Source organism: Nycticebus coucang, chromosome 2, assembly GCF_027406575.1.
Source record: "Nycticebus coucang isolate mNycCou1 chromosome 2, mNycCou1.pri, whole genome shotgun sequence".
NCBI lineage: Eukaryota > Metazoa > Chordata > Mammalia > Primates > Lorisidae > Nycticebus > Nycticebus coucang.
The window spans coordinates 111,835,828-111,853,403 of record NC_069781.1 but is presented as its reverse complement, the minus strand read 5'-3'; the positions used below and the strand labels follow the sequence as shown (position 1 = coordinate 111,853,403).

The following is a 17,576-nucleotide window of genomic DNA, read 5'->3' as shown; positions in this document are numbered from 1 at the left end:
TACCACTCTGAATTCTCCCCATGGGCACTGTAAATAAATCCTTTGTCTTATTATTCTGCCTCAATTGTGAGTTGATTCTTCAGCAAACTTTCAAGGGCAAGTTCCCCCTCACCCCCTTCAATCCTGTCCACTTCTAATGTCCTATGCATCTTTACACAGGCTTCTAAGAAATCCATGATTTTGGACTCTCAGTGTTGAAATAGCAGGATGAACTTCACACCACTTCTTAGACTCCCTTCCTGTGTGAACCACAGAGTCACTGGCTGGGCTACAAGAGTGGCGGTGATGACCACAGGGCCAGCAACTCGCACCCTGGGAAACCGAACCCCCGGGCCTGCGATGCACCCAGCTCTAGCCCCTTCTCCTTCCTCTTCACCGTGACTTCCCTCACATAGCCGTGACCATCAGCTGATTGGCTTTGCTAACAAGAAAAGGAAGCGGTGGACTTCCGCCTCAAGCCTATGCAGCAGCGATCAATGCAAAGAAAGGACAGAAACAACATGAAAAGCAACATTGGGGGAAACATTGTCACGCTGGGGAGCTAGGGAGGCGCATCTTTAGCAGCCTGGAAATATTGCTGCCCTTGAAAGACACAGCAAGATAGGCTCAGACTAGAGGGGGAAACCACAGAACTGAATGCGAGCAGGCAGCAAAGGGGCAGGGCCTTAGAAGTAGCAGGACCTGAGGGAGGGGCAGAGTGGGGCAGGGAGGAGTGGAGAGGAAAGGAGAGGAGCAGAGAGGAGAAGGGAAGGGCAAGGAGGAGAGGGGAGAAGCAGGGAGGAGCAGGAAGGAACCAGTGCTCTTTAGTTGCCAAGCAAGCAGCAAAAGCAACCCCCCCACCCCCGCCCGGCCTTGTGGGAAAGGATGTGAGGCTTGGTTTGGACACCAGGGCACAGCGTCCGTGAAGAACAGGGAGCCCCTTCTCCCCACACGCTGAGTCCTGGCTCACCCTGCCTCATGCATCTCCACGTTGCACCTTCCCATCTCACCTGCCAACAAATGCAGCCTCAGAAGACTAACTCATAGGGCACCTCAAGAAAAGAACTGCGCACACTGTGGAAATACCCAGCGCATGAGGAAAGCTGACACCATGAGGGAGCAGCTCCAGCCAAGCAGATGGGCTGATGCCCCAGGAGGACGGGGGCAACAGTGCAAGGAGAGAATGTCCCCCCTGGAACCAGCCATAAAAAACCCAAGAACCTGATCATCATCAAAGCAAACAAACAAAAAAGAACTAACTGCATTCCTTGAAAATTCACCACCTGATTGCTAAAATAAAAAATAAAAAATCTCAGTAGATGGACTGCATAACAAGATGGATAGGGCTGAAGGGCTTTCTTGAGATAAAAATTAATCTCATGGCAATAGAGAGGGAACTATTAAAAGAAAAAGTGCATTCATCACAGCATTGCTTATCGTATCAAAAATTTGAAAAAATCTAAACCTCTATCAATAAATTATCATAGTATAATAAAATATAGTAATCACTGGTATGGAAAGCTCCTTCCACCCCTATTTGGAGCTGTTTTGTTGATTAAAAAAAAGAAAATTACAAAGTAATAAAGAGATTAAGAAGATACACATAGGCTGGGTACAGTGTTTCATTCCTATAATCCTAGCACTCTGGGAGGCCCCAAGGGGAGGATCCCTTGAACTTGGGGGTTCCAAAGAGTGAGACCAAGAGTGAGACCTCGTCTCTACTAAAAATAGAAAAATCAGCCAGGCTACTCAGGAGGCTGAGGCAAGAGAATTATTTGAACCCAGGAATTTGAGGTTGCTATGAGCTAGGCTGAGACGACAGCACTCTAATAGCCCAGGTGACAGAGAGACTCTCTAAAAAAGGAGGAGGAGGAGGAAAAGAAGAAGAAGAACAACACACACACACACACACACCCCAACATCATCAACACACACACACACACACACACACACCCCAACATCATACTTCTGAAGATACACACATCAATACATGCACATAAATGCTCAGGACTGGGAAAGCTAACTGGTCTCCGACAGTGGGGTTGGGTAGAAGGCCACAAGGGCCTTTCAGTTGCTTGTTGAATCTAAATCCTTTACTAAAGGATATATATTCAGGTATCATTATACAAGTGAAAATTTTCAAAGAGAAAAATGATAGAAAGTTCTTCCATCTTGGAGGTCAGAGAAACTAAGTTTAGAAATTGTTAAGAGGGATGGAGGGAGGGGGGTGGGGCCTTAGTGTATGTCACACTTTATGGGGGCAAGACATGATTGCAAGAGGGACTTTACCTAACAATTGCAATCAGTGTAACTGGCTTATTGTACCCTCAATGAATCCCCAACAATAAAAAAAAAAAAAAAAAAAAAAAAAAGAAATTGTAGTCACTCATCTGAAAGCTACCTGGGAATGCTCTTATGAGCCTCCATCCAAACCTGCAGAGGCCGATTCCCATCACCCCACCAGGGAGAGGCTCTGACAGTTTTGTCAGTTGTAACCACACACCGGGCACCAGGCACTGCAGGCACAGTCTCAGTCACACATCACAACCACACCGTCTGCAATCACTCCATTTACAAATCCTCAAAAGCAGCTTAAAAACGGAGGGCAGATTTAAACCCACAGGGACCTTAGACCCTATTCTCAACATTATCTACAGAAATATTCATTAAGCATGGCTTCGAGGCATTCTATCCATCAAATAGTGTGAATATTCTTAGCACTTAAGGTAAAAACAACCACAAGATTCTGCCTCTCCAAGAAAAGCCTCAGGATCCTGTAAAGGAGCAGCCAGAGGCCACAATGTGTACCAAGGAGGCTGCAGATGCGCAGTCCTCAGAGGTTCTTTAGGAACAAACGCTATCCATGGTGGTGTGGGACGACTAGCCAAGACAGGCGGTCTCGGAGAATCTCCATGCACGTAACCACAGCAGCTCTGAGAAAGGCCCCAGCAGTCATCCCTGCTGGCTGAGCTTCATTTGTCTCACTTTTCCCACACTTGCTTGAGCAAAGCTTCCTAGGAATTCTGCTTCACATTGCCCAGCACCCACATGAGGAATCAAAGGTATCACAGGGAAGGCCAGCAATCTCAGTAAGGTCCCATGGGCTCTCCATCCCAGAAAAATTAATATTCCTATTGCTCCGATAAATAAAGCATTAGTGTCAGATCAAATACAAAGGCAACAACTGATTTAAAATGTAGATGCTAACTGCTAAAGTATGGTTGAAAATAATCTTTTACTAAGCATGAATCAAAATACATCCTGATGGAAGAAATCATGAAAGTTCTATGCTACAAAAAAATAAACAGACAACCACAGGAATAAAAAGTTTTGGGAAAATGTTTTCAACAATTATAACAATAGATTTAGGTAAAATGGAGGTGACTGTTGATAGGAGGCATATTAATGCCCCACAAAGAGTGTGATAAATAATTTGCAGAAAATATATTTGATCGACAAATTCCGTCAAAATATTCTTCAGGTACTAATACATGTATGGCGAGACCAAAGAGCAGCTGTCACACAAGACAGAGGGTTTCAGAAAAAAAGAAAGGAAAATGGAACTGAGAGATTAGTTGGTGCATTTGACTCTGTGTAAGACTGTGTCAAGAGGGGTTTTAGGTTTATGTCAGAGTGAAAAAGAAAATAATAGGCACAAAGCAAACTACGAAAACACAGAAACAAAAGAAGGGTTTACCCCAGGAAAAGCAAAAGGAGATGTAAGAATGAAAACTTAGTTATATACCTTGCTTTAGCAGCAAACTAAATTTACATGATAATAATAAATATCAAATAACTTCTTAACCCTAAATTATGGAATGAGTTCCCTGAGGGACAGTGTGGGAAGGGATGGAAGTAACAGGTGGCCTATAAGTCTGTCATGTCCTCAGTTCTCAGACTAAGAAGCAGACAGTGTCTGAAATTGATACCTCCCCCAAATTAGCAATCAGGCCAACAATAAGGGAATAATGTAGAGAATTCTAGAAGAAATAATTGAAAAAGATAAGCTTCCTTTTGAGAAGCAGTATTAGCAGATGAGAAAAGTGAAACTTATTATAAATGAAAATCAAGTGAAAAGAGACATTAACTCAGGTCACATAAAAACACTTCCGTGTCAGCTCAACAGGACCTGATATATGTAATAAATTACCAGACTGACCAAGACAGAATAAAGATTCACCAGTTAAGACACACCGATGGAAGTTCCATGCTGGACTTTCAAATGCTTTTTATAGCTAGGCAGAGTACACATAAGTAAATCAATATTTAAATTGTGAATTTCCCTAAATCTTTACCCTGGGCCCTCTGCTTTGTATGCACACTCTCACCCCATTGACTGTTTGCAGGAGAAGGCTCTCACTCACCTGGACACCAGTCCGCCTCCCCTGTAGACCTGCAGGCTGCCTGCCTGCGTGTAATACACTTGGGTCAAGGCATGTCTGTTACTAAGCTCCCGAGGCTGGAAGCCTACTGTGTGCCCCAAACCTGCTCCCTCCTGGAGCAATAAGAGAGCAGTGGTGGGTAGCACTTTGGGTTAGACAGCAGTTCTCAACCTGCAGGTCGCGCCCCTTTGTAACAATGAAAATATACAGCAGCATTAGGAAGGTTGAGAACTACTGGGTTAGACAGCAGGTCCTCGTTGAGAGATATACCTTTGGCAGATGACCAAAAGCTCACCCTACCCTCCTCGGTAACCAGGTCATCACTAACATTCTCAACTATCCTCACTTTCTTTTCTTTTTTCTTTTCAGGAATAATTCATTTTCCTGTCCTCACTTTGTATACCACCACGTGACTTTGGCCAGCCTCCAGAAACACGTGGTTTCTGAGAAAGAAAAGAATCGAGAAGGTCCCTTTTGATTTGTTGAACCCACTCTAACATAAAACAAATATTCTTCTTTCCATGACTAAATTTTATTGTATTTAAAATTCCAATTCAATCACTTTTCAAGAGACATGGGGCAAAACTTACAATATTGACTTTTTAAGGCAAAAAATATTAAATTGACACAAACTAATATTTTCTTGGATAAAATTATAAGCACATAGAAAATTTCCCTTATAACACAATCTCAAAATAAATGGACTTTCCTAAAACCCAATCAGATTTATGCTTTTTTTTTTAATCTCCCCACAATCCCTCAGTAGAAAAATGTCTTTTTCTTAGTGTTCGAATTCCAATTGTTCAAATTCAAGGAACAGGATAAGAGGCAGATCAGGCAGTTTGATTAGAATCTCTCATTAGGACTCTGTCTTTTAATTTTAATTGCTTTAGAAGGAAACAATGCTCAGTGTGTACACATTTAAAACAAATTCTTTCCCAAAGGCCTAAGTTTCATTTTTTTCCTCTACTTCATTACAACCAAACCAGCCTAGAGTTTTGTTAAAACCAGCAAAACAAGGGTAGAAGAAGGGTTAATGGAGTAAAGAGTAAAAAATCCATATGGTAAAAGTTGTGAGAGTAAAAATTAGCCTGCATGGTAAAAACTGCCCCGCCATTCCTTACGCATGGATAACAGACAGAGATAACAGCAGCTGCAGAGTCCAAGGGTAACAACACTACAGTAGCCCCTTCTGTAAACAACCACTGCTCCTTCTCTGAAATCATAGACTCAGAAACTGTGCTATTGAAATTATATCACTAAAGGATGCAACATGCCCCTCTTACTTGAAGGATCTATATGGTTGAAAATGGAGAGAAATCTTGCTCTTTCAGACTCCTAGAAAGGAGGGTATTGCTCATCTATTACTGGAATGTGTGAGATATTGAGCAATATAAACGTACTTCACTTTCAAAAGAAAACAATAGTTGAGAGGAGTCACATTCTCAGTCTCATCTTTAAAAAGCAAGATCTTTTTTTAAATTTTGGTGTGTGGGTGGTGGGGGTGGGGGTGGGGTGGGGTGTTGGCTCACGCCTGTAATCCTAACATTCTGGGAGGCTGAGGCAAGTGGATTGGTTGAGCTTAGGAGTTCAAGGCCAGCCTGAGCAAGAGCGAGACCCTGGCTAGAAAAACAAGCCAGTCATTGGGGTGGGTGCCTATAGTCCCAGCTACTCAGGAGAATGAGACAAGAGAATCACTTGAGCTCAAGAGTTGGAGGTTGCTGTGAGCTATGATGCCAGAGCACTCTACCCAAGGCAACAGAGAACTCTGTCTCAAAAAAAAAAAAAAGGAGTTTAGGGAACTTCATTTAGTGACACAACCCGCCCCCTAAGCTGGCACACAGCTATTTAAAGTCTTTATTTATTTCCTAATGAGAATATTTATGCTATTAACTGTAGAAGTACAGAAACATGAGTGTGGGGTTACAGAATGTTATGCACACTGCACTGGGTCGGTGCATAAGCATTGGTATCAGCATACACACCTTTCTAAGGTCTGAGAAACATCTTCCTTGATTCTAAAATGTACATTCTAAATTCAAATTGTAGAAAATCTTGAATTACAAAATGCATCTTTTTGTATAATGACTGTGGGTTCATAATGTGCTGCATAGGCGAAGTTCTACTAAGAAGTCTTTGGTTTAAATACAGAGAGAGTAGACCTGCATTTGGAATATAAAATATGGGCTTAAAGAAGAGCAAGATGGTTCATTTCTAAAGTTTCTAAATCTAGCAATAAAATAATCTTTCCAACAATTTCTTCTCTCAGAAAAAGCAAAGACCTAAACTATACACCCTATTTTTATTCTGCCTTAAAATATTTAAAACATTCTAGTAATTACGTTGCAAAATCCTGTGCAAACAAACACACAAGTACTCTCCAATACATTGGAACTAACCAATGGGCACACATGTGAACAAATGGAAATAAAACTCACTGAAAATTAAGCAATGAGGAGGAGGTAGCGGGAGCGAGGCAAAGGTCCCTTTGGCATGAACACTGTTCAGGAGGTGGGCATACTTACTGTACTGACTCAAGTATTACTGAAACTATCTATGTAACAAAAACATTGCTACCCCTTAAATATTTAGGATATTATAGCATATTTAGGACAACAAAATTCTGTTTCAATGCAAGTTTTCTCTAAATACATTAAAAGTAAGATAGAACAAAATGATTTGATAATTTCAACTGACAAGATTTCTCACGTAAAACACCTAACATTTCACAAGAATTTAAATTTTTTTAGTTCACCTATAAATATACTTTTGGACTTTTGGACTGTACTTTTGGACTTTCACGAGTGGAAAGAGGTCACATCAACGTCTTTAATTGCATTTAATTAAAATGCTGCCTGTGTGAAAGCAATGAATTTGTTCTTACTAAAACAAAGAAATCAGATGGTAAATTCAACTCCATTTCTTTCAGGAATTCTCAGGCATTATATAAGTTTTTTTTTTTTTTTTAAATGAAGATTCAGATATGGTACATTTCCATACTGAAATGCTTGAACGGTGAAAAAAAGAGGAAAAACTCTTCAGCCAATAGTCCTAGTTGAGTTCAGCCGAATCTTTGGTAAGTCAGGCAAAAGTCATGAAATAATTTGCAACCATATTTCAAACATGAAAAAGATTCAGTGATTTTCTAGCCCTTGAACAAAGGGTGGGGAACCTGGCCTTCTGATTTCAAGATTGTTCTTTTTTAAGCACCAAAGGAGGCAGGAAACGCTTCATCTTTCTCAGTTGCATCCCTTTTTATAAAAAGATTTGTTCTGTAAAATTTGGATTCAGTCAAAAGGACCTAGAAGTACACATATGGCCTAGACGGAAAGGTTTCCCATCCCTTTGAAGCTATATTGCCAAAACAAACACACGCACAAAAACCCAAAACCAGAACAAACGAAAAAACGTAGCTGAAATAGACAGTAGGTAAAACTTTCTCGCTCTCCAAGTCATTCAATGGCTGAGTAAATTACAATGAAAATGTTACCAAACCTGCGACGTTCTGTAACTACGTTCTTTCCACAGTAAAGGGTGTGTGTATTCAGAGCCTTGAAGACGTGGAACTTTCTACACTGATCGCTTTGGTAAACACAGGCATTTTCCAGTGGATTCGTCTAACGGATGAAATGTTTTAGTTCGGACCGAGTTTGGAAATGTTCTAGTTCGGACCGAGTTTCTCTGGTTGTGCCTGATCCCAGCTGCACCTCCCAGGCCCCGCGGCTGCCGCGCCCTCCGCGCTCTCCGCGCCCAGGGCCACCCGGGTCCCGGAGGCGCCCTCCACGTGTCCCAACCTCTGCGCCCCCTTCCGCCCTGCTTCAGCCCCTCTCTCCTGGCGCAGCAGCTGGATGCCGAGCGTCAGCAGGTACAGGGGAGAAGCTGGCAGAATGTGCCTCCTTTTACCCAAACGGTTCCGTGTCTTTCCCTCCAATTTTAAAAGGCCCTGCGGTTACCTGCCCAGCGCGCGGCGTCTGGGCATGTAAGGAAGTGTGTCTGGCAGAGCCTGCATGCGGCGGCGTCCCGTCCTCCTGGTCCCCTTTCCTAACCAAAAAGTGCTTCCGGAGCTCGGCGGGGCCGACGCGGCCACACCTACCTGAGCCAGGTGAGTCCAGGGCGGGGCGCGCGGGGCTGCCGCTCCTCCTCGCTGTCCCGCGCCGGTGTCGCCTCAGCTGCCCGGGCCGTGCCGCTTCCTCATTTTGGGGAACTTCCTCGGCGCGCCGGGGCAGGAGGCCCGTACTTCCTCTCGGCCCGGCCCGGCCCGGCCCACCCCAGTCCACCCCGCTGACCGCGCCCGTGCGACCGGAGCTGGGAGGGCGCGGGCGGGAGCGCCGGGCCGGGGGACAGACGCGGGGCCGGGGCGCTCCGCCCTCCCGCGGGGCTCCGAGGGCCGGGCACCGGGCGGCGCGGGGACCCAAGGTGGGACTGCCCACGCCGCGGCTCGCCCAGGACCCGGGGGCACTGGCCCCTTCCTTGCAGTGCAACTGCCGGGGAAGAGAATCTTCAGTGGATGGGGTGTGCACTGTAGTGCGCAGGCCGGTCAGCCGGGGAGGACCTGCTGACCCCGGGACCAGGGGGCCCGGGCAATCCCCGAAGAGGTGACCCCCCCTAGGTGAACTCCAGACTTGGCAGGACGCCGGGCTATTTTCTGAAGCGTTTAGTTATGACAAGCTTCTCGCATTGCGGGAGGAAGCGCGGGCCGCCTGCAGCGCGCTGAGGAAGTGTCCCAAATGGGGAAGTGTCACCGGCAGGAGGCAGAGGCGACGCCCGCAGCGGGACGGCGAGGAAGGAGCTGGCGGCTCGGCGCTGCGCTCGGCCGCCCCCGCTGCTCCTTCTACGGGTAACTGGTTTGGCGTCTACAACTAAGTTAAGTATAATCCTTTTCCAGGGTCCTGAAAATAATTTTAAAACACTGTCTTGAAACCACTCTCCTTTACTTCTCCCCTTTCCCTGTTGGGCATTCCTCTTTACAATTTTCCCACAAAATTGTACCCAGACCTTCTTGATAACGCTAGTTGGCAATGCCTGTTCTAAAAAGGTGTACCTGAGCCAGAATGCAGTCCTAAAATAAAAGATGCCATGCGTTCGATTGTACTTGTTACGGAGAAAAATAAAGGGATGCGAATGTTGACACTCAAATGGAGGCCCTCAGCTTTTCCCTGCCGATGTCAGAGGACGTTCATTCATTCTGCCATTAATTTTTTAGCCTAAATGAAAGATTTTTATTATGGGTATGTTTGTTAATCATTGGACTTAATTCTGCTTCAGTTTTCAGAGTTGAAATATTGTTGGGAGTGGGAACAAGGACGCCTGTCTTGAATCTGTGTGTGAAGAGAAAACTAGGCTTTGCTAACATCGCGGTTTCCTTAGGATTTCATCTGAAGGATATGACGCCCTCCCCAGAAGCAGATCCTGGAGCCATGCGTCTCGTCTCGTACAACCTCCTGAACTGTGAGCCAAACAAACCTCTCCTCTTCATACGTTACTCAGCCTCCGGTATTTGTTTATGCCGACACAAGCAGACTAAAGCAATAACCAAGTCCACAGGGAAACGGCACCTAAGAACCAGCAGAAACACTTAAACAACATAAGCAGACATGGAAACTTCTTGAAGTGCTAGATCCATCTTCAAGCTCCCTTAGATTGCTGTGGTCCTTCCCACCTTTCAGTCATCTTCCATGCAAACTAGTGTGTAGTGATTTTTTTTTTTAAGTTAAAATTGTCACCTAGAAGAAAAATCTTTCTAAAAGTCAACATATTTTTCCAGCCTTTCTTTGCCCCATGTTTCTTTGTCTTTGCTGATTTTGCTTTATGTCCTTTCACTGTTCTGCATCTTGGGTGTACAGAAATTTCTGATGGGTAATTTATGAAGAAAAGAGGTTCATTTGGCTCACAGTGTTGCTGGCTGTACAAGACGCAGGATGCCAGCATCTGCTCCTGGGGAGGGCTTCGGAGAGCTTCCCTCCCTGGTGGAGGGAGTGTGTGTGCAGAGACCATGTGGTGAGAGAGGAACCAAATCAGAGACAAGTGAGGAACCAGGTCCTTTTCAACAACTGGCTCCCCAGGAAACTAAGAGCAAGAATTCAGTGACTTCCTCTCCCTTCCCCCAGAATACACATACCTCCTACCCAGCTCCACCTCAGACAATGGGGATCAAATTTCTACCTGAGCCTTAGTGGGGCCAAACCCATTTCCAAACTGTAGCTGTTAGGTTTCACTGTGAGCCCTTCACTGTCCTTGAAAAATTATTTGTTCAGGCCTTTTCAGAGACAATGAGTCTTTGCTTCTTTGAGCACTTTAAGGTAAATTCTTCACTTACGTTTCTTGGACCATCCAGCGGGTAACGGCATAACATTGCGATTATCATTGTCAGAGACGTTCTCCTTTTCTTTGCAGTGTGCTTCCTTTCACCTTTCTTTTATCTTGGAAGCTGTGTTTCCTGTATTCCATGTCTTCTCTTTCTTTCTTCACTGCGTCCTTCTGGTGGAACACAATCCTGAGAAACCGAAGTGGATATTTTTAAGAGCATCCATATCCAAAATGGCGCTACCATCATCAAGTCTGATGGTTTAAATTAGATATTATTCTAATTTGAACATTATTTTTCTTCACAATTTTTAAGCCCTTAATCTATTGTCTCCTTGCTTCAAATGGTGCTATTGATAACTCCAAAGCATTCTGATTTTGTTTTTCTGGTGACATCTTATTTTCACTTTGAAGGTTGTGTTTTGAAATTGACGTTATATGATGATAATATGGGAGTTTGTTGGAAAAAATTGTTATTTATTACAAACATAAGGCAAATTTGTTGTAAATAAAAATCACTTATTTGTTACAAATCTGGAAACATTTTCATTTACGAAAAATTTTCTTAGATTCTTTTGTTAATGTTTTATTTCTCTTCATTTTTCTCTGTTCTACCTTTCTTGAACTGTTGAATTTGGATGCTAGCCCTTTGTCTTTGTGGTATATTCTTATGTGCTTTTTCTTTCTCTCTCTTTTTTTTTTTAATTAAGTAGATTTAGTACAAGTTGTTTATTATTGCATGAAAAAATTGCATAGTGGAGCTGTCCAGGCATTTAATTTATCCGTCACCTGAATGGTGTGCTTTGTACTCAATAGATAATTCTTCATCTCACATCCCACACCCCCTCTGAGTGCCTAATGTCCATTACATCTCTTTGTAACATGCAGCATTCTGTTTTTTGTTCCTGGGTTATTTCAGTTAAAATAATGTTCTCCAATTCCATCCAAGTTGCTGCAAAAGACATTATTTCATACTTTTTAGTGGCTCAGTAGTATTTCTATATACCATATTTTCTTTATCCACTCATCAATTGGTGGGCTTTTTTTGCGACTGTGATTTGTGCTGCAATAAACATATGAGTGCAGATGTCCTTTTTATAAAGTGACTTCTTTGCCTTTGTGAAAATCCTCAGTAGTGGGATTGCTGAATTAAATGACTGATGTACCTTTAATTCTTTGAGAAATCTCCATATTCTTTTTCAAAGAGGTTGTTGTACTAATTTACCATGTGTGCGTATAATTGTTTTGTTTCCTTTTTATCATGTCCCTGCCAACATCTGTTTTTTGTTTGTTTTTTTTTGTTTTTGTTCTTTTGACGGTCTAATAATGGTCATTCTGACAAGAGTAAAGTGGCATCTCATTGTGGTTTTAATTTGCACTTCCCCTGTGATTAGTGATGTGGAGCAATTTCTCATTTTTTGTTTTGGCCGTTTGTCTATCTTCTTCTGGAAAGCTTCTCTTCATGTCTGTTGCCTACTTTTTAATGGTTTTTTTTTTCCTTTTTCTTGCTGATTTGTTTGAATTGCTTGTAGATTCTATATATTAGTCCTTTGTCAGGTATGTAGTTTGTGAATGTTTTCTCCCATTCTTTAGGAGTTCTGTTTACTCTGTTGATTATTTCTTTGCTGGGCAAAGGCTTTTTAGTTTAATTCAGCTCTATTTATTTATTTATTTTTAATTTGCTTTGGGGGTCTTTGTCATAAATTCTTTGCCTAGACCAATGTCCAGAGGATTTTTTTCTTAAGTTTTCTTCTAGGGACTTTTTATGGCATCATATCTTACATTTAAGTCTTAATTCATGTTGAGTTAATTTTGTGTGTGTGTGATAAGAGTAGGAGTGTCCTGTTTCATTCTTCTGTGTGTGGCTGTCCAATTTTTCCAGCACCATTTGTCTAACAGTGGGTCCTTTCCCCACTGTATGTTTTTGTCTGCTTTGTTGAAGATCAGCTAGTTATAGATGTATGGTTTTATTTCTGGATTCTCTGTTACTGTCCCATTGACCTATACGTCTGTGGGTTTATACCAGCACCATGATGTTTTGGTTACTATACCCTTGAAGTATAATTTGAAGTCAGGTGATGTGATGCCTCCAGATTTGTTTTTGTTTAGGATTGCTTTGGCTATTTGGGCTCTTTTTTGATTTGATATGAAATTTAGAGTAGTTTCTCTAATTCTGTGATAAATAACATTGGTATTTGGATGGGGATTGCCCTGAATCTGTAAATCACTTTGGATAGTATAGGCATTTTTAACAATATTGGGTCTTCTAGTCCTTGAGCATGGGATGTTTTTCCCATTTTTTGTGTGCTCTCAATGATTTCTTTCATCAGTATGATGTAGTTCTCCTTGTAGAGATCTTTCACCTCCTTGGCTAAGTACATTCATGTAGATCTAGATCTAGATACACATACACACACATATATATATTGCAGTTATTGTAAAGGCAATTGACTTCTTAATTTGATTTTCAACTTGGCTATATTAGTGTAGAGAACTGCTACTGATTTGTGTACATTAATTTTGTAACCTAAGACTTTACTGAATTTATGTATCAATTTTAAGAGCCTTTGGAGAAGCCTTTAGGGTTTTTCAGATATGAGATCATATCATTGGCACATAGGGATAGTTTGACCTCCTTCCTGATTTGGATGTCCCTTACTTCTTTCTCTTGCCTGATTGCTCTGGCTAGGATTTCCAGTACTATGTTGAATAGAAGTAGTGACAGTGAGCACCTTTGCCTTGTTCCAGTTTGTAAGGGGAATGCTTCCAGCTTCTCCACATGCAGTATGATGTTGGCTGTGAGTTTGTCATATATGTGGCTTTCATTATTCTGAGGTATGTTCTTTCTACGCCTAGTTTGTTAAGGGTTTTTATCATGAAAAGTTGGATTTTTATCAAATGTTTTTTGGGGCCTCTATTGAAATAATATGTTGTTTGTTTTTAATTCTGTTTATATGGTTAACACATTTATTGAATGGCCAAACTTCAGAACACTGACAATACCGAATACCAGTGAAGATGTATAGCTACAGGAACTCTCATTCTTTGCAACATGGAATAGCCACTTGGAAGACACTTGGGCAGATTCTTACAAACTATGCATGTTCGTACTGTATGATCTGTCAATTGTACCTCTTGGTACATCTACCTGAAGGAGTTGAAAACTTGTGTCCACACAAAAACCTACAGATGAATTTTATACTAGCTTTATTTATCAAGTTTATTGCCCAAACTTGGAAGCAACCAAGATGTTTTTCAGCAACTGAATGAATACATAAACCGTGCTATGTCTATATAATGGAATGCTATTTAGTGCTGCAATGAAACGTGCTATCAACTCATAAGAAGACATTAAGGAATCAAATGTATATTGCTGAGTGAAATAAGTCATCTGAAAAGGATACATGTAGTATAATGCCTACTACAGGACATTCTGGAAAAGGCAAAACTATGGAGACAGTGAAAAGAACAGTGGTTTCCAGGGGCTAGAGGAGAGAGAGGGATGAACAGACACAGCACAGAGGATTTTCAGGGCAGTAAATAAAAGTAAATAATAAATTCGAGAGGTACTCTGTATGATACCAAAAGAGTGGATACATGTACATGCCATTGTACATTTGTCAAAGCCCATAAAATGTACAACAGCAAGAGCGAACCTCTATGTATACCACAGGCATTGGGTGATTATATTTCCGCAGCAGTGTAGGCTCATCAAGTGTTGCACTCTGGTGGGGAGTGTTGGTAAGGGGCAAGACTGTGCATGGCTGGGGGCAGGGAGGATATGGGACATCTTTGTATCTACCTCTCAAGTTTTTTGTGAACCTAACACTGCTCTTAATAAAATCCTTAATTTTAAAAAAAGTCATTATTTTTGTAACCATGTCAAATATTCATAATAGGAGATGCCCTAAATGAATAGAAGTGGAAAGAAAGTAGAAACATCCCAAATTCTAAATCTGAGACCTTGCCAAAGTTGACCACCCAAGGAACTGTAACAAGCTAGTCAACACACCGAGGTGGTCAACGTAAGGCACTGGGCTACTGTGCTGATAGGTACAGGTGGTCAGTATAGGAGATGATCAGCTATGGAGGTTCTACTGTATATTGATCTTGGCCAACCAGCATCTTCTAGTTTTTTAAACACAATGTGCTCTTTAACTGAAAGATTTGGACCTTCATTCGAGGAAAATTTTCTTCTATTTTCCATTTGTTAGTTTCTTCTCTTTGAGGATATGAATTATCTTTTTGTTTGTTGTCTGTATCTATTATCTCTTCTCTTATGGGTATAATCTTTTTTCTTCCCCTTCCTTCTTCGCAGTGATCCCTTTTTTCCTTATCAGTAATTAAATGTTCAGCTGGGTCTGCTTTGTTCCTTGCTATTTCCATTTTATCTGTAGGTAGGTTTGTTGGTCCTCAAGTTACTTCCTTCCCTCTAGATTCTCTCTGTTTCTCTCTTTTTAGTTATTTTCTCTTGTTTCTTCAACTGGTTCTTGAGATGTTTTTCTTTTTTTTTAATCGAATTCATGCTCTCATCAAACCCTCTTGTAGCCTATGCACTTAAAATACCTCTCAGACTATTTGATAAAATGCCTCTCAACTGTTTGCACAGTTGCTAGTTCATGGATTTTGTCTTGTCCACCTTGGCAGCTTTCTCCAGACTTTGTATAGAGAAGACCAGATTGACCTCATCTTGCACTCCCTCATCCCACACCCCCCACTCTCTCAGGACCTGTCCCTGAGCACATAGGCCTTGCAGAAATGGGAAGTGTTAAATAAACATACCCTGTGGAGACAGGGCAGATTAGCCCAGGGGGCAGCCCCTTGTAAAACCCCATTTTGCTCCCCTGTAACTGCTCAGTACCGACCCCCTGCCCCCTAGATCTAACCTCGCCTTTTGCTTCTGTAAACTGCTTTGCATTAGGAATTCCAACATCCTCCCCAACTGAAAGAAGGAGGATGCTTCTACCTCCCCTGCTGCTACCTCTGTGATGCAGGGCTGAGAGTTTGGGATATGAATCCAGCTTCATCGGCTAGCCAATAAAGGACCCCATATCTAATTTGAACTCAGTGTGCTGGTATTTTCTCTATAATTCCACTCACATTGGGTACAACAGTCTTTGTTCTACTCTGTAGGTGACAGGTCCTTGATCCTATGTCAGATCCTTTGCTTTTCCCTTTTCTGGGGTACTATTTGAGGGCTTAATATTACCTTTAAGCCTGGTTTCCTATAGCCTTTGACTGCGGGTAGCTGAAGTTGTGACACAGGAACTGGGCTTCTCCCTCCAGATGAAACTGTGAGCTAACGTCACTCCTCCCTCGGAGCGAGAGAGGACAGAGCTCTCCCCATTCAGTCAGGGGGCGCCTGTGAGCTTCCCCCATTCCTCCCATTAGTGTGGGTCCCCGGAGTGGTTCCTTCTTATGGTCACCTCACATTGCTGTTACCCCAGCTCCACAGCAGCCATTTTCACTAACCTATAGTACCAAGCAGAAAAAAGTAAGGATAAACAATGACGCCCTTTCCTTCTCTGGATTTGAGTGATGATTTTGTGGTCTCACACCATGTGGTTTCTGGGAGGTGGGCATATGACCTCACTGTGGTACTCTCAAACTTCCGCTTTTTATGTGAGCCAGCACTTTTGAAAGTACATCTCATTAAGAGTTCTCCGTTCCTTGTCTGGTTACCACTGGTAACTTTAAAAAGTTTTGTTTTTCCTCCCTTCCCTTTTTTCTTGGGAGAGGGACCTGAGGAAAGAGAGGGTTCTTTTTTTTTTCCTAGATAACAGAACTTTGAGATTCTATAAATATTTCACCTCTTTTATCCAGATTTTTACGCCACATTTTCTTAGCTACAGAATCTGTACATTTTAATAATTAGAAAAGTTCTCGTCCTCATTTTTTTATTTTTAAAATTTAAAAAAATATACATTATGTATAAAAAGAAAGTTATACATGATGTATCTGTTAAGATGCTTTACATTGCAAGTAACAGACTACCTAATTCTCTCTCTCTTTTTATTTTGAGACAGAGCCTTATTTTATGGCCCTTAGTAAAGTGCATCATAGCTCACAGCAACCTCTAACTCTTGAGCTGGAATGATCCTCCTGCCTCAGCTTCCCAAGTAGCTGGGACTACAGGTGCCTGCCACAATGCCTGGCTATTTTTAGAGACAGGGTCTCACTGTTCTTGCTCAGACTGGTCTTGAACACCTAAGCTCAGGCGATCCACTTGCCTTGGGCCTCCAGAGTGTTAGGATTACAGGCATGAGCCACCGCGCCTGGCCTAGAAAAACTAACTCTTAACCACTGAAATCATAAAATTGCAGCCAGGAGCCATGACTCATTAGCCTAGCCCTGGGAGGCCTAGGTGGGTGGATTGCCTGAGCTCAGAAGTTTGAGACCAGCCTAAGCATGAGTGAGACCCCCATCTCTAAAAATAGCCAGGGATTGTGGCAGGAGCCTGTAGTTCCAGCTGCTTGGGAGGCTGAGACAAGAGGATCACTCCAGTCCGAGTGAGACTCTGCCTCAAAAATAAGAAAAAAACAATAAAATAGCATTGGCACACAAAGGAGAAAACTGCCCAATTAGGGCAACATTGGATGTCCTTTTACCCATATTACAATAACTTGAGATAAAAGTTACCATTTTCACACATAGGTGTACCGTTTTTGAAAATGTAGCAATTCAACTCTGTCTTGTCTTATTAGGGGCATGTTCATTTTCACACTTCAGCATCATGGAGGTGGTTACCTTGAGAGAGGATAGCCGAGAAGGCTGAGGTCTAGGAGAACAGGTCTTCTCAAGGAGACCACAAGGATACACATGCAGGGTCCGTTCCGCGGTGACTCAGCTCTTGGGAATTTGTAAACTTAACTTCCTAAAACTTGGAAATTTCCAAGTTCTGTGAAATCCTGT

The 17,576-nt window shown here is 42.3% G+C and overlaps 2 protein-coding genes across 7 annotated transcripts in view; one reads left to right on the top strand and one right to left on the bottom strand.

The window, feature by feature from the left end:
• Positions 1-8,568, bottom strand: part of SYK (spleen associated tyrosine kinase) — an 88,781-nt gene extending 80,213 nt beyond the window's left edge. For 2 of the 5 annotated variants that reach the window (XM_053578989.1, XM_053579003.1), the window contains exon 1: positions 8,455-8,568. The gene's annotated coding sequence lies outside the window, so the exon portion shown is untranslated. Of the gene's footprint in view, positions 1-4,343; positions 4,689-8,314; positions 8,376-8,454 lie in introns of those variants that run through there. The other 3 variants (XM_053578993.1, XM_053579001.1, XM_053578998.1) reach the window with 3 other exon arrangements.
• Positions 7,632-8,960, top strand: LOC128576789 (translation initiation factor IF-2-like). Of its 2 annotated transcripts, XM_053579007.1 has the most exons (3): positions 7,632-7,786; positions 7,890-8,226; positions 8,302-8,960. In XM_053579007.1, exons 2-3 carry the CDS (start codon positions 7,986-7,988, stop codon positions 8,958-8,960), a joined length of 900 nt encoding a protein of 299 aa, XP_053434982.1. In that variant the 5' UTR covers positions 7,632-7,786; positions 7,890-7,985. The 2 variants fall into 2 exon arrangements, with proteins under 2 accessions (XP_053434982.1, XP_053434981.1); XM_053579006.1 differs by having other exon boundaries at positions 7,634-7,786; positions 7,890-8,960.
• Positions 8,961-17,576: the final 8,616 nt, after the last annotated feature.